Below are 25,429 nucleotides of genomic sequence, written 5' to 3' on the forward strand. Positions count from 1 at the left end.
AAAATAAAATCCTAGATGCTATCTAATAATGGAGGAGAAAAGGTCCAAGAGGACATTATTGGGACATATGAAAAAATTGTAATATAGACCATCAGCTTCATATCAATGTTAAATTTCTTTTTTTAAAACAAAATTCACATTTTATTTAGATTGAATAAACTGTACAAAATTGATTTTCTTCACCAAAAATAACAGCAACACTTTCTGAATTATTCCTAGATAAACCACAAAACACTTATTTTTGTAGGCTTCCTCGGTCTTGCTTATAAATCAAGGCGAGGCAGTAGACATAGTCCTGGAAACAGAAGAAAACAGACAAATCAGCTATCAGTATTCATGGCCTCTGATTCTGTCTTGACCATGAAACAGAAGTCTTCAACACATACCTGCTAAAAAGCTGAAGAAAGGAATATAAACAGCAACAACCAGATGTGGAAAAAGACATTCAAACTTTAATTCTAACTTGCTCTTTCAGGTTCATTTGATAAAGACAAAATCTACACTGCAGTCTTTGTTGGCAAGCTTAGTTTCTCTCACTCAGGTAATTCCCTTAACTGTCCAGTACAAATTCTTAACAACATACTTGAAAGTCCTACTAGTTTAAGGTCAGCTGTGAGCCTCATTTTAAAATTTTACAAAAGCTTTCCTTCCTTCACACCTCCGAAAAATTTATTTCTTCAAAGTACTGATAACTGGGCTGACGACTGGATCCACAGCGATGATTAATGTTATGTCTAAAATGACTTATTAAAGTAATTCCAGAGTGCCACTAACAAAGATCATGCAAAAATGAAACGTGGCACTTTCAATGTTATCTTCTGGAAGAAGAGATGGGTCTTCAAAGAATGAGAGTTCAAACAGGGGCCCTTTAAATAGGTAGATTATTAATGACTAATGTAGTCAACGGGAGACCTGTAGGCAAAGATAGTCTGATTAAGCAGCTTACATACACCTCACAGCTTGTCCTCCAAATGTAAGAAGAAACCATGTTTTTAAAGTCTTTCCAATGGTTTCTGAATTACTTGTAGGAAGCTCTGACTTAGTTGTATAGAGTTTGATATAAGGGATCATCATCAAATCCAAATCATGTTTTATATCAAATTTATGTTAAGAAAAGCTAAGTTACTTGACCTTTGGTCTGTCAAAATGTTCCTCAGGTATGCTTTGAGACACTTTGGTCCATTTTCATAGTGTTCATTCTCAACCTTCATCACAGGAAGAACACATAAGACTTTCAATGGAGCATAAACATTAGGAAAAACTAGATGTCAGGTAGATGGAGGGCTTCATAAATGGTGGATGGAAGCTCTATATCTTTCCCTCTGTGTTTCCACTTGATTCTCCAACAATGAAGCTCGGCTGAGAGTGTGTCAGGATTGAGTAAGTCACTTCTGTACATGTCAGCATGGTGTTCCTCTGACGTATTGAACTCGAGCAGTCCCATGGAAGAGGGTACCAGAGATAAGCATTTAAGAGCTCTGAGGTGCTGTTCTGAAAATATATCTTTAAGTTCCTGAATAATGTGCTCCACTGTTGGAACACTTAGGGTTTCCTTATAGTAAATCTCCGAGGTTAACTGAGATTCCAAGTTAGCTTGCTGAGCTCTGCAGAATTTGCCAGGGAGTTTCATGTGAATATCAAGTTTGGTTGCCAAATTTGTGGCTTCCTCAAACCAAAATTCATGATAAACTTCAATATTTTCCATCACTTTATTTAGTGAATGCAGCACTGCAGTCAAGCTGCTAGCTGCAAAGGAGACATCAGAGGTTTGCCCCTGGAGACTTTTCCCAAAGACTCTTGTAAAAGACAGGACATTCTTAAGAACAACAATGGTAACAATGAACCCCAAATCTGTTACTGCAAACTACAGAGTACAAATGCTCCGCCAGCTATACAGTTATTCCATCTAATATTTGAGTCATTGTTTATACCATCTAAACAGAAAACAAGCACTTGCAGGAGTTTCACTAAAATTTCAAAAGCATCTTGTCTGACTGTCCATTGAGAATGGCAAATTTTCTCCAGTTATTACCCCTTTCTTCATTGCTCTGAAAAAGGACCGAAATTACATTTTCAAGTTCTAAAAGTAGTTGCAGTGATCAATGGAAAAAAGAAGAAACTTCCTCAATCGTTCCCAATGCAACAGATACTCCCATAGCAGGAACTGATTTTGCTAACCACATATTTAAGGCACAGGAAGAGCAGAGTGTGTAAATAGCTTGGGGATATTTCTCAAGAAGTCTGGAAGCAACAACTTTCATTTTGGAAGAAAATTCACTGGACACAATGTAAGCCTGTCCACGACAATATTCCATATTTAGTCCCCATTTCTCAGTTATTGTAGTGTGAAATTTCACAGCCAAAATTTCTGCATCTGTTTCATGGGGGAGGAAGCCCACAGATTCCTCTTTCAGGTTATGAGATTCATCCACAAATCTCACCAATACAGGCAGGTGCTGTTCCCCTGCTATGCCCACCACATCAGCACTGATAATTGAAAAGAAGTGTGAGTCTCTCACTTCCCTGAGAGTTTCTTCCCAAATGCAGCTCTCTCATATCTCTAGCATCTGTTTCTGATTTTTTTGAACAGAACAATGTTAACTGCTGTTGTCTCAAAGCGCTTTCTCAGAACCTCTTCACCAGAATTTATTCGGTTCTCCAGCAGGGCTTGAGCGTTATCAGGAGTAAAGAGACCTTCAGGAAGTTCATCAGCTTCATGTCCATCCAGAGGTATGTTATAAGAATCAAAATTTCAAATAAAGATTATAGGTATTCTTTGTTTTCCTTCTCTTCAACGATTAAAGGTGAACTATCCTCTCCTGTTCTACAGCCCCTTCTTCTGCATTTGGGATCTGAGCATCGCTGTTTGTTTCTTTATGTTTTTGTTCCCGTTCAGAAGTTTCATCAATTTTTTTCTGTTTCAGTGTCCTGATTTCATCTTCACTCAATTCTTTTATTCGGTTTCTGTGCCTACTATGTACATTACTCAAATGACTGGTAAGATCAAATATTGTTGGTATAGCATTATCTCGAAGGACTGTCCTATAAGGACGAGGTCTGCAGTCATAGGGGTCTCAAAGTGTTTGGCACAGAACCGATCATGTTTATTTAGCTGATCGGGTGTTTCATCTTCCGAGGCTGCTCTCCTACAATTCTCCACGCACGTCTGGCATTTGGCCAGTCCCGCTGGAACCTGAAGAAGGCCAGGTGGAGTTGGGGGCAGCGCAGAAGTTCGGCACGGCAGCCTGCCCACCGGCCGGCCCAGTCCTCCCCTCCTGCCTCCTCAGGGCAGCCCACGGGGAAGGTTAAATTTCTTCAATTTACTTAAGGTGGCTATATAAGTGAATACCTTTGTTCTCAGGAAATGTACATGGAAGTATTATGTGTTCAAGGAGCATGTTGTACTCTCACGTGTACAGAGAATAGACAGCTAGATGACAGATAAATACAGACAGACTGACAGATGGATACATAGAATGATATGGTAAATGTGGCAAAATGTTAAATGTTGGTGGATCTGGGTAGCAGGGGCATACTGGAGTTCTCTATATGGGATATGAATTATTTTGTAACTGTCCTGGGAGTTTGAAATTGTTTCAAAATTAAAAGTTTAAAGGAAAGGACAACTCATTTCTTCTGTGGAGCATCAGTAGACTTGTTTGCAAACATTGGTGATTTCATGTGGTTTGGATATTTGCACACTTGGGTCTCCCTTGCCCATTAGACTGCAAACCCCTTGAGGGCCGAGAAAGTCTTCTTTGACATCAAGTTTTTTCAAGTGTCTGCTCACAGCAGGTACCCAATAAATGTTTGTTGAATTGAAATGGAAATTGGGAATGAAAGTCTACTAGGCTATTTCGTTCTTGGTGTGATAGGGAAAGGGAGTAATGGGCAGTGATGTCAAGACCCCTATGACTCTAGCATTGTTTCCTAAAGTGAGTTTAGAATGTTGGCCCATACAATGTCACCGGATAAAAGTATTTTGAGGTCAAGTAAAATTGCTCAGTTTCCAGCTGGGAGGCCAAATTTGGACCTGGATTGGATGCACTCATACTATAGTGTTAATGACATGCTCACACACTGCTGGTGTGAGTTAATACAACTGGTTGGAAACGCAATTTTAGCAATATCTAGTAGATAATAAATATTCATACCCTTGGGTCTAGGAATTCCACTTCTGAATTTATACCCTAGAGAGACTTTCACACATGGACACAAGGAACAATAAGGTACAATGTAGCAGTATGTGTAATAAATTAAAATGCCCAGGCACTATGTCCAGTGGACTCCTGAAAGCATTGTGCAGTGACTCCTTCGTGGAGCTGAGGCAGTCCCAGGGCCAGTACTTCTGGGGTGACAATGAAGACCAAGAAAAATTACTGAAGAAAAATTGTACATTGTATGTTGGAAATCTTTCCTTTTACACAACCGAAGAACAAGTCTATGAACCCTTCAGAAAAAAATGGTGACAAAGAAAATCATTAAGAGTCTGGATAAAATGGAAGAAAAAAAAGAAGAGGTGGATTCTGTTTTGTAGAATATGTCAATAGCAGATGCAGATAATGCCAAGGAAAAACTCTCTCTTTGGCCTGCTGAATTTGTTAAAGAGAGATACTGAAGATCTGCACACCAGCCCATTTCTACCAACCCATGATCAATGTCTCTGTGGAGCTGGAAGCGTCCTCAGGGTTTTTCTCTTCTGAAAATTATTAAAAGACAGACTCTAAAAGAATGCCCCTAATGCTACTCTTAGAATCTTGGCTATACATCAGATAATGAAAATAATTTTCTGTTAACAGGTCAGAAACTGGGTTCTGTGACGACAGATTAGATTTATAACGTTGATTAATCTGTCAGTCAAAAACCATCACATTTCTTTGAGGAAAGCTGGAAAATTTTAAAAAATTGTTTTACCATGTTTGAGTCTTAAGTATGTTCATTATCAACATTGGGGCCAGGATTTTTTTTTTTTTAATTTTAAGTTTGCATAAGATAAAGTTTAATAACTAGAGCTTCGCTATGTAGTATAGCCTTGCTCTACATTAGGAACAGATGTTTCACAACTGAATTTGTTTTCTATGTTGAATTCTAATTTTAAAGGCAAACTTAGAGTCAAGGGGCCTATCTAAATAGTTGTTACAAGAGTTAAGCCTTAGTCCCCAGGGGATACCACTTGGTCTGCGCTTTAAATGGTCCATCAGGAAATCCAGGCTCTGAACCTGAAGGGAATTTACTAAACACATTTTTCAAAAGATGTAAATGTTAAACCTAAAGCTAAAGAATGCAAGAGTTCGTATTACCAAGAACTTCAATTGCCTCCAAAGGGTCGGTAGGAAATGTGATGAAATAACAAGGGATGAATTAAAACATTGCCTTGAAATTATGAAGTAGCTATGAGGGCCATCAGGTGCAATCTTTTCACTTTCAGAGTGATCTTGGGAATGGTATGGGTTTAAAGAGCTTGAAGATTGAGAAAATGCTTAATAAAAATGATCAGATCCTATACTTTGGATGATTACATGGTATGTGACTATATAATATATACCAATTAAAAATAAATAATTAAAAAAAGATCAAAGGAGAAGATGGAGCTACAAAAGAGAAGCTAGGATTTAACAAATGAGTATGACTCCTGTGTCATTATATTGATATTTCTTTTAGTCTCCAGTGTCTTGGGGCAGCCAGAAGAAAAAACCTAAAATTGTGGAACTGTAACCTACAGCAAACTCTGAAATCTGTTCTATAACTAATGGTTGTGGTGTGCTTTGAACTTTATTGCTTTTTTGTATATATGCTACTTTCCCAATAAAAAAAAAATTACCTGGGCAGGCAATGGTGGCTCAGTGGCAGAATTCTTGCCTGCCATGCCAGAGACCTGGGTTTGATTCCTGGAGCCTACCCACGTGGAAAAAAAAAAAAAAAGATCAGATAAGCTTCTTCAGGAAATGTCATTTTCAGCCAATTCTTATATTGAATCTGTTTTGTTTTTACCCCACGTCAAATGAATTGTACTTACTGAGTTCAGAGTCTTAATAATGAGCTGGTGTTCTTTACAGAGAGGGGAGTCTAGAGAATTTATTGTGCATCTGTAAGGCAAGAAGTGATTTGTCTGTAATACTCTGTGTGAGCTATACAAATGCTAGTCTAGTATAATTTTCCCTGATAAAAGTGAAGTCATTCGTGAAAGTTGGGGCTGACCTAACAACCTGAACATTTTTCATGTTACAGTAACTAGGTTTTCTGATGAAATTCAAACCGTTTATCTGAATTTTTGAGAGAACTATAACTAGTTGTAGGTTCTTAGGAAGAATCCAGTTACAAACATTTGATGAGGATATACTACATATTTTTCCGATTTCCTTTTACATTATAGTTTCAACTAATGTATTTTATATTTTTTTGTAGTAAAACAACTCAGATTTCTGCAGGCCTTAAAACCACAGAGTGGTGGCAATTAGCCTACCCCAAGTTGCCCCATCTTAAAAAAAATTTTAAGTTAGATAACACATACTTTTATTATTTCAGACCTTTTGAAATGAGTCTTGTCTTTTTGTTTTTTAGCCTTGCTTGCAGCCTAAAGCAAGGTCTAAAGGATATAGACATCTAAACTTGCTGAACTTCAGCTCAATCATTTGTAAAGTGGGAATAATAATGGAGCCTATTGTTACTGGACAAAGGCAGTGGATTCTTTCACCTGTTTTGCTCAATGATTAATTTCTGAGAGAGAAAAAGTTTATTACTAGGCCTGAAGCAGGAAATCAGATGGCTTATCAGCCCCAAAATCTATCTTCCCTGAACCAAGGTAATTCTGATAGTTTTATAGCATTAAAAGATGGGCAGGTTTTAGGATAATGAGCACAATGTCCCCAGATGATGTAATTAGAGGTGATTTAATTATTGAGAATGCACAGATTGATTCCATGCTTAGAGAACATATGTAAGAAAACATTGGCCTTATTTTCATGATGGGTGTGATTTTTAGTATTGTAATGAGGTACAGGTGACTTTTAAGTTACTGCACATGCCAGGCAGGCCCATTTTGGTTAGATCCAGTTTCGGTTATCAAGATAACTTTGGACTTGGGACAGATTAGTTCTGGGCTGACCCAGGGCCCTTCATTAATAAACATTAGTGATCATTAATAAGCATTTAGCGATCACAAGACTCTAAACTGGATAAATGGGTATAAGTGAAGCTTGGTCACAAGGTTTTTACAATCACGAGGGCACAAGATCAAGGCTATACAATCATTATCAGAGATTAAGACAGCTGGATTACAGTTTTTAAGATTTCAGGTATTTCCCTCTGTCTACTCTAAGATACCAGAAAATAAAAAGGAATATCTATATAATGATTCAGTAATCATAATCATCCCTTAAATCCTAACTTCTCAGTTATACTATTTTGTGGGACAGAAGGGAATTAAATGAGATTATGTGATACCAAGTTTAGCCCACAGTATGGATTTAATAAAATTTGCTGTATTATTCTTCTGTTCCCAGCCAAATCACAAGCTAGGATAAATCATCCTAATCTCCCTGAGGTCTTAATTCATTAATTCTATAAACAATATATGCATAGCATATTACAATTTATGAAACATACTTATTTACATTTAGATGAGTTGATGAAGGCAGAGTAGACTTCCTTAACCCATTTTATTGAGGTATCGACAGGTCACATCGCTGGCCCAAAGTCACACCAACTGGTAGAACGTGAACTCCATTCTTTTATAAAATAGAGACTGCAATTCAGGTGTTAAAATTCTGTGATCTTCTCAGCGGCCTTTACTGCCAAAATAAATATTGTATGGTAGAATTTCAGACCTCGTGGTAGGCCTAACTTTGCAGTTCCTTGCAGACACTGCCTGTGTCTTCTTGTATCTTGTGTTTGACAGGCAGAGGATGGTGGATGTTCAATAAACATTTGATGAGAATCTGTGGCCAACTCCTGGGTCCATCATGGACCCAACTATCAGGCCACAGACAGGACAGCTGCCAGCCACCTCCAGTTTTCCCTCCTATGGCCTCAGAAAGTACTTCCTCTCCATCCCTCCTGCCTACCAGCCCTGAGACCAGCTCCTGGGTTTTTCACCAACACCTGGATTTCAGCTCTTCTAGCAGGATGCTTATAGCTTCTACTTCCTCTAGGGAGGACACTGGAAATTCTGTGCAACTCAAGGCTCCATTCAAGCCCCTTCCGCCAGCCTTCCCTACTCCACCAAAGTTTCCCTGCCTCCTCCTCCCCCAGTAGGGCCTGTTTTAACTGCTCCTGTGACTTTCACTCTTCAGGAAATCCATCCCCCTTTCTCTTTTAAATAGCTTTATGAAGGTATAATTCACATACCATAAAATCCACCCATTTAAGTACAATAGTTTCTAGTACAATCATAGATGTACACAACCACCATCATAGTCAATTTTAGTCCATTTTCATCACCACGAAGAGGAACCCCATACCCATTAGCTACCATCCCTCTATCCCCCAACCCCACCCCACCCCAGCCCCTGGCAACAAATACGCTATTTTCTGGCTTCTATGGATTTGCCTATTCTGGTCAATCCATATATGTTGAATCATACATTATATAGTCTTCGGTTTCTGGCTTCTTACACTTAATGTTTTCAGGATTCGACCATGTTGTGGGAATCTCTTTTATGAATGTGAACATGTCTTCTTTCTCTGGCTGGGCTTGGATGATTTGAAGTTAGGGTCACATTGTGTGTCACTTCCTACTCTCCCCTCCCCCCCACCCCGCCCAACCCCTGAGTGCCCATGACATGCTAAGCCCTCAGGAATACCCCCTGGTTTCCCTCCTGGGGCAGTGGGGGCTGCTCCCAAGGGTTTTCAGCTTTGTATGGGCCATGCTGGCAAACGGGCAGGGAGGCAGTTCACATCCACACTGGTTTGGTAGGAAGAGGGTCCCCACCAGACACACCTCTAACCTGGCTACTCTCCTGCCCCACAGGCTTTAATGGCCCTTTGCTGGCTGCAGGATTGAGCTCGAATTCTTAGCCTGGCCTCAGAACTCTCCAGCCGGCAGCCCTCAGCCAGTTGCTAGCTTTGTCTCAAGTATAACTCCACCTTTCAGTCCTGGGAATGGGGTGGGGGTCCGCCTGCTTCCTGACAAGGAGCCTCCAGGCCTGGGCCCAGGGTGCTCTCCCTTCCCTCTCTGTCAAGGCTCACTCTGTAGCTCACTGAAACTGCACCAGATGGGGGGTTGGGAGGAGGGGGATGGGTGGGAGGTGGGGGATGGGTGGGGGATGGGGTAAGGTCAGCCGAGTAGAACACGTGCAGGCCCAGGTTTGATTCCTCAAGTGGTCATTTAGTAGCTGCAAACTTAGGCAAGTTTTCAAATTTGTTTTCAGCCTCCTCACCTGTAAAGTGGGTGACAGTGGCTGCCTCATGTGGGTTGGAGTAAGCACTGGGGCTAAAGTGCTTCTTGCTGGCAGGGACGTGGTGGTTCCAGTCACTTCCCCCACTCCCGCTCCCAAATTTGAGCTCCTTTGAGGAAATATCGAAGCTGCACTAATTTAAAAAACTTTTTATTGAGCTATAATAAATATGCATAAAATCACATAGCATAGTCATAAATGAATAGTTCAATAAACTTCAAATACTGCACTCCCCCGTGCTGCCAGCCCCAGCTCAAGACCCCAGAGTTCCCTCTAAGTCCCCTCATGGGTTCTTCCTGTCCTCACCACAGCCTCCCCCCACCCCAACCAAGGGTAACAACCACCCTGACACCTGACTGCCCAGATGAAGGGGGGTCTGCTTTTGTACTTTTTTTTGGGGGGATGCATGGTCTGGGAATCGAACCCGGGTCTCCCACATGGAAGGCGAGCATTCTACCACTGACCCTCCCGTGCACCCCTGATTTTGTACTTTTCATAAATGGGGTTGTCCACTACATTACCCACATGTTTAGGAAGTCTCTCATCTCTGTGGCCCACACACTCCTTCTAAACGTCCACCAGTCAGTACCGTGGCTTCCAGAGCGCAGGAGCAGGGCCACATTTCCCTATCACCCTCTGTGCCCCTCATAGGTTTCAGGAGAAAGCGAAAGGAAGGGGTCCAAAATGGTTGGTAAATTTTTCTGAGCCCTGAGGAACTTGAGAAAAGCAGGTCGTTACTCAGTGGCGCCGCAGAAGCGAGCTGCACTCAACCCCAGGCACTGAAAAAAAAAAAGCCACGTAACAGCTGTGGTTTCCTAAAGGATGCACCCCCTTCTCCTCTGTCCTTCTGACCCCTGCTCCCCACTTCCTTCCTTTGGAGGACTTCCTCCCTCTCGGGGCCAGGCTGGGGTTGACCCATCTGTCAGCACCTCCTCTCAGGGCTGGCAGGGGGTGTGTGTTGCGGGGCAGCTGGGAGGGCTGCCAGCACAGCTTCCAAGTGGCTGGCTGCAGGGGTGGGCTTGGGTGTCACAGCTTCTGGGCAGAGGCTGGACCAGATGCTGCCCTGGGGTGAGCTCTTGTCATCCAGGAAGCCACGGGTCCCTGCAGTTCTTCCTCTGCCCTCACCCTGTCCATGTGATACCCCAGGAGCCAGCGACCGCCTGGGGGTCCCATTTAGCCCGTGGCACATGTAGAAAACCCAGGACTGGGGCCACCAACAGAGAGCCTTCCAAGTGTGCTTACAAGGCTGGGACTTTTTTTGTATTCATAGAATATCATCTTTATTTTTGTATTCTTTTGTTCCAAATTTTTAACTTTCAAAGTTGGTTTAATCTAGCTTGTTGTTGATGTTTTAGTTTATCAAATAAAATGTTAGTTGGCCATTGTTCAAGTTACGTGCCCACACTGCACAAACCAGGCCTGCTTTGTGACCTTATTTGGGGGCAGTGGGGGAGGGCTGCTCTAGACCTGCCACCACCCCAGCCTGGCCCTGGGAGGGCTTTCTGGCTGGATCTCATGGGTTCCACTGCAGCTCACCACCCTCTAGTCTGCACGAGGTCAATCGTCCAGATTGTCCCCAGGGCTGGCCAGATGGAAAAGTTGCTCCTATCAGGGCAGGCCTCCTGATCTGTCTCTATGGAATGTAAACTCCCACTCGCCCCCAGAATATCAGCCTCCTTTTCCAGTTATTTTACAGACAAGCTATTTTTTCCCCAACTATTTTACAGACAAGAAGACAGAGTTGAAAGAGAGAAGGCCTGCACAAGGTAACCCGGGATTGTGGTAAAGGTTGCCTAATTTTATCTCCTCTCCCCAGCTGTGTGACCTTTGGCAGGTCACATAAGCTCTCTGAGCCTACAGTCTTTCTTTGTGAAATGATAATGCTCACTCCAAAGGGCTTCTGTGAGGATTCAAGGGAGCCATGTGGTACGAGCCCCTTCCTCTCAAGCTACAATTATGGTGAGGGATGGTGACCAGTCAGACCTCCTGACCCATTCCCTTCTTTTGAAAACCCACCTGAAAGTTAAATTGGGACTATGCCTTGTAACTATTTTTCCTGATATGTCTTTTGTTATGATAATACTTTATTATCTTTTATTATGTAAATAATACATTTACTGTAAAATGTAAAAGTTTGTGATGTAGTTAAATACATACATCTTCTCCTTTAAGATTTTGTGTTTTTATACCTTGCCTAATGTGATGAACACTTTAAAACGACAAATTTCCCAGACAAATCACAGTAAAGGAAACATAAACGGGTCTTTAAAATAAGAAAAAAACAAATTCTGTCATAATAAGAGAAGGCAAATTAAAACTGTACTGAGACCGTTTTTCACATTATACAATAAGCAAATTTCCAAAATTTGGATGCACACTGTGTTGGGGGAGCTGACAGGAAGCAGGCACTCTCAAACATTGCTGGCAGAAGTATCAATTAGTATAACCCTTATCAAGGGCAATTGAGCCATATTTATAAAAATTTAAAATACACATACACTTAGATCTAGCAATTCCACTTCTAGGAATTTATTTAGGATATTATTATAATTGTATCAAGTGACATATGTACAATGTTATTCATTATAGCATCGTTTATAATTGCAAAGGAAACAACCTAATTATCCATCATTAGGGAATTGTTAAAAGCATGTCATAGCAGTGGCCGGGCACTGCCTGGGTTCACCCGGCCAGGCACATGGAATGCAGAGAGCAGTATTACTATAAAAAAACACAAGGACTACCAAGGGTTGGGGGAACTGGTTTTTGTTTTTTGTTTTGGGTCAGTAGATTTTGTTATGGTGTGGTTCCTGCTGTTGTTATTTTACTTAATTCTGAATAATGCTGAAGAGATGAATGGATGCTCATTTCACAGTGGCTTCAGGAGACGATCAAATACAGATGACCCCACTGTCCATAACTTCATTTGTAAAATTCTCCCACTCCCATGGAGATGTTGAAGGATTATATGTATGGAAAACTTTTACAAAAGTAGTTTATATAAAAAAAAAAAAGTAGTTTATGTGTCTATTCTGTAGATGCTTATTCAATTGGTCTGGATGTCAGTTGTAAATGTGTTGTTACAGCAGAGACAGAGTGTGTCCAGCCTGCTGTACCTTTTTTCTTTATATTCTTAGGATCAGTAAACAAATGAAATATTGGAGACTTTAATGAAAAGCTGCTATTCATGATTTTTATTATGGTGAATGGACAGAAGTATTTTACTATTGTCTGTTTTAAAAGAAAAGACTAATTTATATCCTTTTCAATTTTGTTGCATTTAATTGATACAGTTTTTTGTGCATTTTAGAATATAAAGTATTTAATTCAGATTTGACAACAACAAAAGAACAACAAAACATGTTGTACAATGGACTACTATATAGCTATAACAAACAATAAGGACATATTTTATGAACTGCTATGGAAAAATTCTATATATTACATGAAAAAAGCAAGATGCAGAATGTATAATTTGCTACCATTTGTGTAAAAAGAGGGGAAGAATATTTTTCCTTATATATTATATATAACCTTATATAGGGATGATTAGATAGATAACATTATATACATATACATAAACTCTATAAACTCTAGAATAATTTGAAAGTGATTTATAATAGTGATTCTTTATTAGGGGATAGAGGGAGACTTTTTACTATATATCTTTTTTTCGGCATGGGCAGGCACCTGGAATCGAACCCGGGTCTCTGGCACTGAAGGTGAGAACTCTGCCTGCTGAGCCACCATGGCTCACCCTCTATATACCTTTTCATATGTAAAAATTTTTGAACCATGTTACTGATGATTTGCTTACTCAGAAAAAAATGTAAAATAATAACAGATTCCAGAACCCAATTTAGAATATCAAACCAGATTCTCAGGGGTTAGGCTTGTATTGAAAATTTCTTCATGAATCTCTTGGGAGAATCGTGAACTGTCCTAAAAAAATCCCTTAGGATCTGCTGAGCTTTAGATCCAGAAGTCAAGGACAGTGGCTGGTGCAGTGCCACCTGGTGGCCTGAGTCAGAGAAGATTACAAACATCCCTGAAAAAATCTGTTGGCAGGCCGACGGGTGCAGAGGTATAAAATGGGACTGTACCCACTGGCTGTGGGGGTGGCCCCAGAGGGGTATGCTGTTGGCTTGGGGTCTCTGGTACCCTGCAGAGTTGCCTTCTGGGTCCTGACTGGAATGAGGTGCAGCTGGAGAACAACCAGCTCTGAACCCCTCCTGCCTTAGATGTGTCTGGTGTCCCTCTCAGAGTTTCACAGCCTCTGCGTCCCAGGGAACCACCCAGAGGCATCCTTCAGGAGCACATAGTGCACAGACTTTAAAAGTATACCTGGGTTCAAATCCTGGATCCACCCTCCACTAGCCTTGTTACCTTGTGCAACTTAACCTCTCAGATCCTCAGTTTTCTCATCTGTGGAGTGTGTATAATTGTTAGACAAAGTCTGCATGCAAATCTAGAAGAATGCCGGAGCTTAGGAGGAACTCAATAAATGCTAGTTCTCTTCCCCTGTGTTACTTCTTGATAAGTTTACAGTGGGAAAATGGAGGAAACTCCCCTGACCCCCAAAAAGAACAGCTTGACTCCTGGGTACTTCCTATGGCCACAGTGCTGGGAAGACCTGAGCGGTGGAAAGAATGAGGTAGAAGAAATCCATATGCTTCTGTATTTCTATAACTTCTCCCTCCCTCCTTTTTATCTTCTTGTTTCCTCTTCAGCCACGGAGGAACAAATCCCAGGCCTGGCTGAGGGAGCAAGTGGCTGCAGTTCCCGCAGGCAGGGCCAGGTCCCCTTCCAGGCATGCCACCACAGGCTTGGGACGCTCCAGAATGACCACTTCTGGCTTGAGAGAAAGCCCAGTCCCTGTCCTCGGGGAGAGCACAGTCTGGGGAGAGAAAGCCCAATCGAGCAAAAGTCACAATGAATTCACAGGGGGGCTACTGGGACCCAGTGAGGCCATGGCAAACATACTGAGTTGGCCACCTGCTCTTCTGGGTTATGACACAGTTTCTAGAAGTCCCTGAAAAATGTAGCTAAGAGCCCATTAGTTCTTCATCCTTTAGCTCAGATTAGCATTTTAGCTTCTCAAAGGTGGCAGAACCCAAAGGAAGTGAGACACTAGACTACAATAGTCTTGTCTGAGGCTGCGGGTAGGAACAGTCCAGAGGACGGGGCAAAGCAGTCTGGGAGGGGTGACTGCTGGATTCAAGGCTGGCTGGCAGTGGCAAGATACCAGCTTGGGCAGAGAAAGCACTTCACAAGAGGAAATGGGGAAACTCCGAGGCCCCTTGTGTCACAATCCTGCCCTGTTGTGCTCTGAACCCAGCACATGACCTTTGAGAAGCCCAAGACCCCAAGAACAGGATCCTGACCTAGGCATCCCCTGATTCACAGGTGAAGAAACTGAGAACCAGCAAGGGAAGGTTTCTGCCCCAGGCCCTCAGTGCCTTAATGGGTGACCCTGACCTAGAACCCAAGTCTCCTGAGCCCCACTGCATGGTGGAAAGCCCTAAGGCTTTGAAGTTAGATAGATCTGAATTTGAGGTCTTAAAAAGTCATTCGCTTTTCTGTGCCTCAGTTTTCCTCATCTGTAAAATGGATCTATTAGCTTTTTCTTGAGATTGTCAAAAGGACCAGAGATAATATATGTAAATTATCTGGCACATGGCCAACACATGGTAAGTGGGGACCGCTATTATTATGTCTTCTCCCATCCCCAACTGAACCTGCCACTCACAGGCAGGATGAGGGCGTGCTGCTGCAGCTCCCAAGCATGGCTGCTTTGTCCTCGGTGGTGGTCCTGGAGGGTTCTGGTTGGAGGGCCCAGACAAGTAAAAAGCAGAATGTGCCTCGTAGGTGGGCACTGAGGCTTCCTGACCAAGCCCAGCTCGGTGAATGCAGGCGGTGGGGCCACACCCCCAGCAAGCGGCACGAAGATGCAGAGATGGAAAAGCAAGAGCCATGGCCCCTTGTTCACATAAAGGCATCTGCAGAACACATGCTTTATAGTCACAAAAGTGGTTGCCAGATGCAGGAATACTCCAGTAAATCTCTATCTTCCTCCCTTTTGCTTCAATTTCCTCATTTATGTATACATTTTTATCCACTTTATGATGTTGTGCCAGAGTAAATCTATTATGTACTCCAGAAAAGTCATGTTTTATTCCTGATCCAATCTTGTGGCAGGCAGCCGTTTCTTTTAATCCTGATTCAATACCATAGCATGGAAAATTTTGATGAGATTATCTCCATGGAGGTGTGATATGCCCAATGGTGGGTATGACTTTTTGATTAGATGGAAATGTGACGCCACCCATTCAAGGTGGGTCTTGATTAGTCTACTGGAGTACTTCAAAAGGGGAAACATTTTGAAGAAACCTCAGAGCTGATGCAAATGCTTGGAAAACAGTTACTTCAGAGACATGGTTGGAGGTGCTTGGAGTGCTGACAGAGAGAGCAGATGCCTAGACACAGGCAGAGCCCAGCAGACATGGCCATGTGCCTTCCATGAGATGCTGAGCAAGCCAGAACCCAGAGAAGCTAAGTGAAGGTCCACTGATGCTTAGAGAGGAAACCACTGGCATCAGAAGCTGGAAGCAATGAACCAGGAACAAGGTTCGTTGCTTCCAGCTGACAGAGGTGTTCTGCACAGCATTAGCCTTTCTTTTTCTTTTTTTAAAAAGAATATTATTTTTATGGTAGAGTATAACATATACACAAGGCAAAGAAATAAAAAAGCAATAGTTTTCAAAGCACTCTTCAAAAAGTGATTACAGGACAGATCCCAGAGTTTGTCATGGGCTATCATACGATCCTCTCATATTTTTCCTTCTAGCTGCTCCAGAAAATAGGAGGCTAGAGGGCTTAAATACTTTTTTATCATTGCAATCAACTTTCTTTTCCTTCTTTTTTTTGTGAATGATAACATATATACAAAAAAGCTATAAATTTCAAAGCATAGCACCACAATTAGTTGTAGAACATATTTCAGACTTTGACATGGATTACAATTTCACAATTTTAGGTTTTTATTTCTAGCTGCTCTAAATTACTGGAGACTAAAAGAGGTATCAGTTTAATGATTCAGCATTCATATTCATTTAAGTCCTATGTATAATTCCACAATTACCTTTGATTTTTCCATACCTTTCTTTAGGGTTGTTTGCGCTATGGCAATTCTAAACTTTTGACATTGGAAGGGTCTGTCACTTATATGGGGTAGGGAGACGGAACCATCTGATGTTCTGGAGAGGCTGGGCTAGGTCTCAGGACTTGTCTGGACCAGGGACCCATCTGGAGGTTGTAGGTTTCTGGAAAGTTACTCTAGTGCATGGAATCCTTGTGAAATTTTATATATTGCCCTAGGTGTTCTATAGGATTGACTGGAATGGTCCTGGTTGGGGGTTGGCAGGTTTTGATAGGTAGCAAGGTCTAACTGAATCTTGCATAAGAGCAACCTCGACTCTATTTGAACTCTCTCAGCCACTGATACATTACTTGCTACACTTCTTTTCCCCCTTTTGGTCAGGATGGAATTGTTGATCTCATGGTGCCAGGTCTGGATTTATCCCTTGGAGTCCTCTCCCATGTCTCCAGGGAGACTTTCACCCCTGGATGTCATGTCCTGTATAGGGTGGAGGGCAATGATTTCACTTGCAGAGTTGGGTATCAGCCTTTCTTGAGTGAAGGTAACCTCTTGTTGGTGCCTTAATTTGGATACTTTCACTTCACTAGAACTGTAAACTTGTAAGTTATTAAATTCCTTTTTTAAAAGCCATTCCATTTCTGGTATATTGCTTTCCAGCAGCTTAACAAACTAATACCAGATATCAACAACAAGAAGACCGGTTCTTGCAACAGCAATTACTTCCTGAGTGCAACGTATCAGGCACTTTACATGTGTTAGCCCAGCTAATTTAATCTTCACAGTAGCCCTGCAGGAAACATTGTTATTCCCATTTTATAAGAGGGGAAACTGAGACATAGAGAGATCAAGTTCTTTGCTGAAAGTCACTCAATCAGGAAAGTGCCAGAATCAGGCACTTAACACTCAGAGGCCTGGCCTGACTCCAAAGCCAGTGTCTCCATGCCCAAAGCCAGCACCTTCTGCCTGGGCTTGAAGCCAATTTCCAGGGAAGGGGAGTAGATACGGATAGGGCTTGCAGTTTTAGAAGCCACAAGAGGACCAGTTTCTGGCCAGATGGAGAGGGTTGTGGGAGCAGGGAGCCTCATTTGAACCCAAGACAGTTTGTTCATGAACCAACTCGGAATGGGTGGAGGATATTGAACAGTAGAACTAGATAAAAGCATGGCCCAGGTAACAGCAGGGAAGATGAGGAAAACCGAGGGAGATGTCAGGCCCACCTCTCCCACATCCATGCTCCATCTCTTAACAGCAACCTCAGTTTCCCCCTGAGTATCCTACCAGTTTTGGAGAAGGCTGAGTCTACCTCAGACTCTAAGACCTTGGGTCTCAGGCCCAAACAAAGCACCCCAATTCCATTCCCTTGCCCCTCTTATCAGCCCAGTGCTGACCACATGGACCAACAAGACATGAAGAGAGGTGTTCTGGGGCCTTCTGATAGCAACTGCCCTGCTTTTCTGAGGAAACTTCCCTGGGTAGCCTTTCTGGCTGGTGGTTACCTCTCAGTCAATGTGGTGAAGCCTCTGTGCACCTCTTGGGTTTGTGCACATGTGGGAGAGGGGTGGGGTAAAAAAAAAAGTAGCCAGATCCCTGTTTTAAAATATTCAAACTGTAGGGAAGGTGGGGCCACAAGGCCTTGAAATCATCCCAGAGAGACCCCTGGCCTAGGCGGTGACAGCCCAGAGATCTCAGGCAAGGCCAGAGCAGGGGAGCAGACACCATGCCCACTCCCTTGACAACTAGCCCAGAGGAGTCACCCTGGCACCCAGGCCGGGGCTCTGGGTATTCTCAGCCTCCAGCTGCATCAGCATAGTCTGGAAGGCATTGGCCATATAGCTTGTCACATGAGTGAGGGCACTGGGTCAGCAACATGCCCATGGGGAGCCGACATTAAGCCCTTGCCACTGTCCTGGCCCCCTCGTCTATCTGGGCTCAGGTGCTGGTGTCCCGAGTCATATCAGGGCAGAGGAAGGAGGGAGGGGCTCCAGCCAGGTCTGATGGGCACCAAAGCAGGTGGCAAGAGGGGTGGGTAACTTTAGCTGCCACCAAAGCACTAGAGAAGGGGACTTTGGGCCCCTTAGCAACTCTACCCTTCAGCTATTCCCTCAATAAACATCCTGAGCTCTCTTCTTTTGGGGCCCTGTGTTGGGGAATGTGTGACTGTCTGGGTTTGCTCTGGACCCTCCTTGTTTTAGTACTCAAACTCCCATGTCCTGGAAAACCCCTCAATCCTGGGCACCATTCTCACTTCTCTTCTCCAGCTGAGACCTCTTTTTGAAGATGCAGAACCTGAAGCCCAGGAGAAGCAAGTATCTTGCTTGGTTTCACACAGACAGAAGGTGAAGGAGCTGGCACTGGAACTCCAATCTCTGACCCTATTTCATCAGGAGAGTCCAACAACCCCTAACTACCCTCCCTCCTCCAGACTCGCCCACCTCATCTACCTTCTGTCCTATCAGAGTAAGTTTTCTAAACCAGTGCATCCAAACCATCTGGAGGACTTATTAAAATACAGATGCTGTGCCCACCCCCAGGGTTTCTGGTTCGGTGATCTGGGCCTGGACAGAGATTTGGCCTTTCTAACAGGTGGTGCTGCTGCTGCTGACCTGGGGACCACACTTTGAGAACTGCTGATCTGAGCCACACTCTGACCAAGCCTTACAAAACCTCTGGACCTTCTCATAGTTCACTGAATAAAAGCCACAGCTCCCCCTCCAAACCAAGCCACCCCCCACCCCCCAGCCCAGACTATTCCACTTCCTCAGGAGATGTTCTGCTCTCACTTCTGTGTCTGTTTACGTTGTTTCTGGTCTCAACTTCTCAGCCCCTACCGCATACATGAATCCACTTATCTTTTAAGTTGCCAGAATGAAGGGCTTCTTCTTCAGCCTCCGGCTCAGCCCCTATTTTGTCCTGCCCTGTGTAATGGGTTAACTGTCCTTGTCCTTGGATTGTGGGTTCCTTGAGGACAAGGACTGACTTTTCCATCTTATTATAATATTTGTTGAATGAATGTGACCCCAGAAGACAGAACCAGAGAAGCAGATTGGAGCCCAACTTGAGAAAGAAATTGTGACAATGTGAATGATTTGATGCCAATAGTGTGAGGGTCCTGCCAGGGGAGATTGCTCCCTGTTTCCCTGGTAGGTGCAGATACCGGATGAGCATATGGAGTTGAATGAGTACCTACAAAGTCATGAAGCCAAACCCCCTCCCAGGCCTCCCCATCAAACCCACTGCCCTGCATTCCAGACCCACAAGGCTCCATTGGCTGGCAATGCCTTACCAGAGGTGAGTGACTGTAAGCAAATGGGGAATTTTACCAGTGGCCTTCACTGCTTGAATACGAGTGATCAGTGGTGACACTCTCCTGCTCCAGGTCCAACCCCTCTCCTCTCCTCTGACCACCACCTCTCCAGAAGGACCAGCCCACCTTGGTGTGCTCAGACCACCACCTTCCCTCCCCTCAACCACATCTATGTCTCTGGCCTCATGGGGCCTCATCTGCAGGTTTTCCACCAGTCTGGGTTCCTTGGGAACAGAAATGTTTCCCTCCATACCCCAATGCCTAGCACTGTTTTAGGCACATGGAAATATTCAGAAGGTGTGTCTTTACCTTCCATGGCCAACTTGAACTCTTTCCCTATCCACTGTCTTCTATCAGCTGTACCATCAGTGGCCAAGTACCTTCTTGCTCTTCATCAACTACTCTTGGGAAAGAACCTGTGAAACCTGCTCCAATCCAGAAGTCTGTGACCAAGGCTTTCTTTCTGTCCCTGACATCCTGGGGGAAACTTTGCTGTTTAAATCAGACAAACCTGAAAGACTCCTTTGCTTGCGTTGTGGCTAAGCATAGAATGTACGGTGCTTTTTGTTTATTTGTTGGTTGGTTGGGGGAGGAGGGGAGGGATTCCCATGAATCTGGACTTCTATCACTTGGCAGGGCTGCCCTGGGTCAGCACCAGTCCTAAGAGTTTGGTGAGGTCTACAGTTTGAATCATCAAAGAAAATCTGCCTAGACTCCCTCTCCACCAGGAAATGTCTCATCAATCAATTTCAAAGCCAGTAGCTTGGTTGTTGGAACAGCTTGAGAAAGTCAAGACCCAGAAAGCCAGCGGCCACTGCTACTACGGGCAGAAGTGTTCAAGGTCAAGCAAGGAGGGCAGCTCTGACTCTGACTGAGTCCTCAAGAGGAATCTGTGTGTTTGTGCCTGCCTGTCTGTCTGTCTTTGTTTCTGTGTGTGCATCTGACTATATGTCTGAATGTGTCTGGGTTTCTGAGTATTCTTCCAAAGGTTTCATGGAGAAAGTGCCCTCTGGGCTAAGCATTTGCAGCAACTGTTCTAATGCTGTCAGACCTTTGAGGCTGGTCTAGTTGACATTCTAGGAGCTATTAGCTGCTGAGTCATAAGGATGTAGGGTATGTGTGTTTGTGGTTGGACATATCTCCTTTCACACACTGAGGTGAAATTTCAGATGGGTGGCTGACCCTGCATGCATTTAGAAGGTTGTGACCTCAGCCAGCCCCAGGAAGGAGTGGACATGAAAGCTCATGTGACCTGGAAGTTGAGAGGAGAGCTGAGGCCCAGGTGTCTCTCAGCTGGGTCCCCTGGGTCTTGACTTTCTCAAGCAGTTCCAACAACCAACAATTTGAATTTGAAAAGTCCAAATCAAGGCATCATCAAGGAAATGCTTTTTCCTCAAAGACTGTGGTGTTTTGGGGCTAGACGCTGGAGCTCTTGATCCTTAACTTGTCACATGGCATCAAATCCTGGTCTCTTCCTCCTCTAGGGTTCTGTTGATGCTCAGCTTCTGGCTGCTCCCTCTGTGGTTTTCTCTCTTTCTGTCTGAATTTCATTCTGCTTATAAAGGACTCCAGTAATAGGATTAAGACCCATTCCAATTGCGCTGGGCAGCACCTTAAGCGAAGTACCCTCATGGGTTCATACCCACAGGACTAGATTAAGTTTAACATGTTTTACTGGGGCACAAACAGTTTCAAACTCTATAAGACCCTAAAGGATTAGGAGTGAGTTTTACAAAGAGGCAGAGTACTGGGTGAGGTTTGGGGTGGAAAAGGAAGTGTTCTAGATAGATGACGTGTGCCCAGATCCTGAATCAGGCAGGAAGGAGCCTGGCCTTTGAGGAATACCGGGAGCTCCAGGCCTGGGCGGCTGGTGCACGGCAGGCAGGGGGCCCACAGGCCGGAGCAGCAGGCAGGGCCAGATTGTGATGGGCCTCTTGGGCCACGTTCACAATTCTGAACTTTAAGATAAGAGGCAGGAGAAAGGGGAAAAACAGAATTAGCTTTTATCTTAAAAATTGTTGTTGTTTTTTTTTGCCAGAAAATAACCACCATCATTAAAAACAAAACAAACAAAAAACATCAGTTGAGCACACAGCTTTGTGGCTGAGCACACAGCTCTGTGGAAAATGGGATGGCTCTGTCTGTGCCTGCCAAGGGAGAGTGGTGGAGAGGAAAAGAAGGCACAAGTTCAACCTTCCCTGCTTTCTCCCTCTTCCTTGTGACAGTACAGGTGCTTTGGGAAGCAGACACCAAGATGGAGTTGCAAGTGTAAGAGATTTGGGCAGGAGTGGGGTGGTTAGAGATGCATCTGCAAAGGATAAGGGGAAAGGGAGTAAGAGTGGGCAAGGGAGAGCTTTGGTCTGACACCTGAGAAAGGAGAGAGGGAAGGACTGAGGATCGGAAGGGAAGAGCCTCAGACTGCAGTGTGATTCTGAAAGAGTCTCATCCAGGTAGATGAGGACCCCAGAACCCATTAGAGGTATCCCCCATCGGACAGGAATGCCCTGACTCCAGTATCCATTCACTCTGCTCAGCCATCAGCTGAAAGCAGCTGGGGGGGGAGAGGGGGACAGGGCCTCGGCGGGAATGCAGTGGTCAGCCCTGAAGGGGCCGGCAGGCACCCACTTGCGGGTCCTCTCTCAAAAGAACATTTCTGACTTACCTATGCTTTATGTAAGTTATAAAGCATAAGAATAAAATGAACTCCCATGAGCCCATCATGCCAGGAATTTAGTGTCAGCTAGAACTCTGCAAACAGCCTAGAGTCCATTGCCCTCCTCCTCATCTCAGCTGCCCAGAGGTAATCTGACTTTTGATTGTAGTCATTCCCTTGCTTATAAAATATAGTTCTATCACATTTGCATATATCCCTAAACAATGTATGGTATAGTTTGGTTTTTGAACTTTATAAAAATAATATTGTACTGAATATGGTCTCCAGGATGCTTTTGTATCACTCAGTACTGTGTTTCTCCAGAAAAAAAGAGACGAATGTGGATTTGGGGGTAGGCAAAACTGGGCTGGAATCCAGACTCTAAGTACTTCAGCTGCATGATTGTATGCAAATTTCTAAACCCCTCCGAGCCTCAATTTCCTCATCTATACAAATGGGGCTCTCACTTTCCTAAAAATGTTATGGAGGGGATTAAATGAAATGCTTTCTGTGAAATGTTCCTATTCCAGAGCAGGTTCTTAAAAGTTATGGTGAACTTCCTTTTCTTCTCTCATTTTCCCTCTACCTTAGGGGTGGGGGATCAGTGATGCACAGGGGAAAAATACTTGCCAAATTATTTCTCCCTAGATAATAAAACCAACTGTTTTCAGGTTAAGAATGTGCTTCAGCTATGGAGAGGTGAGAAAAACTAGTGAGAGAAAGGAGAAGACAGGAAGAGAGGCATTTTAGAAACCATTACTGGGAGGTCACTCTGCTTTTTGAAATATCGATTAACCTTTGTTCACAGCTCTTCAACTGCTCTAATCCCTAAACCTATTTCTTAGAATGGGATCGGCTCAGCAGACCACCAAGGAGAATATTATTCTTTGGGGGTACAACAAGGGTGAGCAGAACAATGTCAGGATGATATTAAGCCGGTACCCACGCTGAAAGAAAGTTCTACAACCCTGTGCCTGATAAAATTCCTTATGGTATCCCACAATTGAACTATTTTCACATATACCTACTTTAAAGGTCTGTGAAGCACAGGGCTTGATTTTTCTTTCAGATAGATTTTGTGATTCATCTTTATGGTATGGCCTTCAATTGCTTCCAAAATAAGGTTTTCAGTAAACAAATATGCACGTGGAAAATGCAAAGGATCTCTAAGACCCGGAGTCAGGAGTCAGGAAAGCTGATGAGATTGACATTAAAACACAGAGTGCTAAAATATTTATATGCATATTTGTGAAATATTAACACACCATCCTGCAAACACACAGGCAAATGCTCTGGGGCAGGGCACCTTCAGACCTCTTTAAAGAATTGCTTCTTAATGGAGAACAGTTTCATTATTGAAAATGTTGTTTGCCTCAGAGCACACACCGTGGTCCTTTTTAGTTCTGAAGTGTCAGCTGGCTAACGCATCTTCAGAGACGATAGAACACACCTGGTGTCCCTGAGTCAGCTGCTCCACTCATCCTCACACCTGGAGGGCAGCAGCCATCTGCCAAGCGAGATGCCACGGGAACTGGGGCCTGCAAGGGAGGGGCATGGGGACCTGGCTTCTGGCTGTGGGCATAGGGCATCTGGGGTGAGAATGCAGTATGTGCATCCTCAAAAGCCTCTTCTGCCCACTGCCTGGCTCTGTGGTTCCCAAGAGATTCTGGGAAATCCAGCAGGCACCATCAAACACCAGAGAGCTTAGCTTTGTATGACCTGGATGAGAGGAAGCTGGGAGCAGCAGTCTGTGAGCAGGATGGCATTCTGAATTCCCAAGACTTCTAGAATGTAGATGCCTTTAGGGAAGGACCCATGTCTGTCCTGCTCACTGTTCTAATCCCAGTGCCTAGAATAGTGCCAAACACACAGTGGGAACCCAAGAAATAATGGTTCACTGACTGGGAATCCCCTGATACTGTGTCAAACTTTAGGGACACCAGAATCAATAGGCTAAGCCCTTGATCTTGAGGCTTACTCTTGTGAAAGCTTATGTAGGTAGTGGAAAAGCTTAGCCTACTTATAGGTGTGTCTAAAAGTTACTTCTAGAGGACTTCTTTTGTTGCTCAGATGTGGCTTCACTCTCTCTAAGCCTAACTCTGCAAGTGAAATCATTGCTTTCCATCCCCATGTGGGACATGACATCCAGGGGTGAGGGTCTCCCTGGCAGCATGGGAGATGACTTCCAGGGATGAGTCTGGCCCTGGCACCGTGGGATCAACAATTCCATCCTGACCAAAAGGGGGAAAAGAAGTATAACTAATAAAGTATCAATGGCAGAGAGAGTTCAAGTAGAATTGAGAGGCTACTCTAGAGGCTGCTCTTACACAAGCTTAGACCTTGCTACCTACCATAACCGGCCAACCCCAACCAAGACCATTTCAGCCAATCCTAAAGAACACCTAGGGCAATATATAAGATTCCACAAGGGTTCCACGCCCTAGAGTAACTTTCCAGAAACCACAGCACCACAATTAGTTGTAGAACAGATTTCTACAGTTGTAGAACAGAGTTTGACATGGGTTACAACTCCACAATTTTAAGTTTTTATTTCTAACTGCTCTAAGATACTGGAGATTAAAAGAGATATCAATTTAATGAATCATCTTCATTTATTAAATCCTGTCTTCTTGCATAACTCCACCATCACCTTTGATCTTTCTATCCCTTTCTTTAGGGGTATTTGGCTATGACCATTCTAACTTTTTCATGTTGGAAGGGGCTGTCGATAATATGGGGCAGGGAGATGGAACTAGCTAATGTTCTGGAGAGGCTGGGCCCTCTAAGTTTCAGGACTTATCTGGTCCAGGGACCCATCTGGAGGCTCTAGGTTTCTGGAAAGTTACCCTAATGCACAGAAGCTTTGTAGAATCTTGTATATTGCCCTAGGTGTCCTTTAGGACTGGCTGCTGGAATGG

General features: G+C 43.7%; 1 protein-coding gene and 1 pseudogene across 1 annotated transcript in view; both read right to left on the reverse strand.

The window, feature by feature from the left end:
* Positions 1 to 220: 220 nt before the first annotated feature.
* DAPK2 (death associated protein kinase 2) overlaps positions 221 to 25,429 on the reverse strand; it is a 157,654-nt gene continuing 132,445 nt past the window's right edge. Inside the window, exon 11 of the mRNA XM_077128166.1 lies at positions 221 to 295. Within this exon, the coding sequence (XP_076984281.1) occupies positions 236 to 295 (60 nt within the window). The 3' untranslated portion in view covers positions 221 to 235. The remainder of the gene's footprint in view (positions 296 to 25,429) is intronic.
* Positions 325 to 4,652, reverse strand: LOC143656539 (52 kDa repressor of the inhibitor of the protein kinase pseudogene; annotated as a pseudogene).

The sequence above is a fragment of the Tamandua tetradactyla genome, chromosome 14 (assembly GCF_023851605.1).
Source record: "Tamandua tetradactyla isolate mTamTet1 chromosome 14, mTamTet1.pri, whole genome shotgun sequence".
NCBI classification, from domain to species: Eukaryota; Metazoa; Chordata; class Mammalia; order Pilosa; family Myrmecophagidae; genus Tamandua; species Tamandua tetradactyla.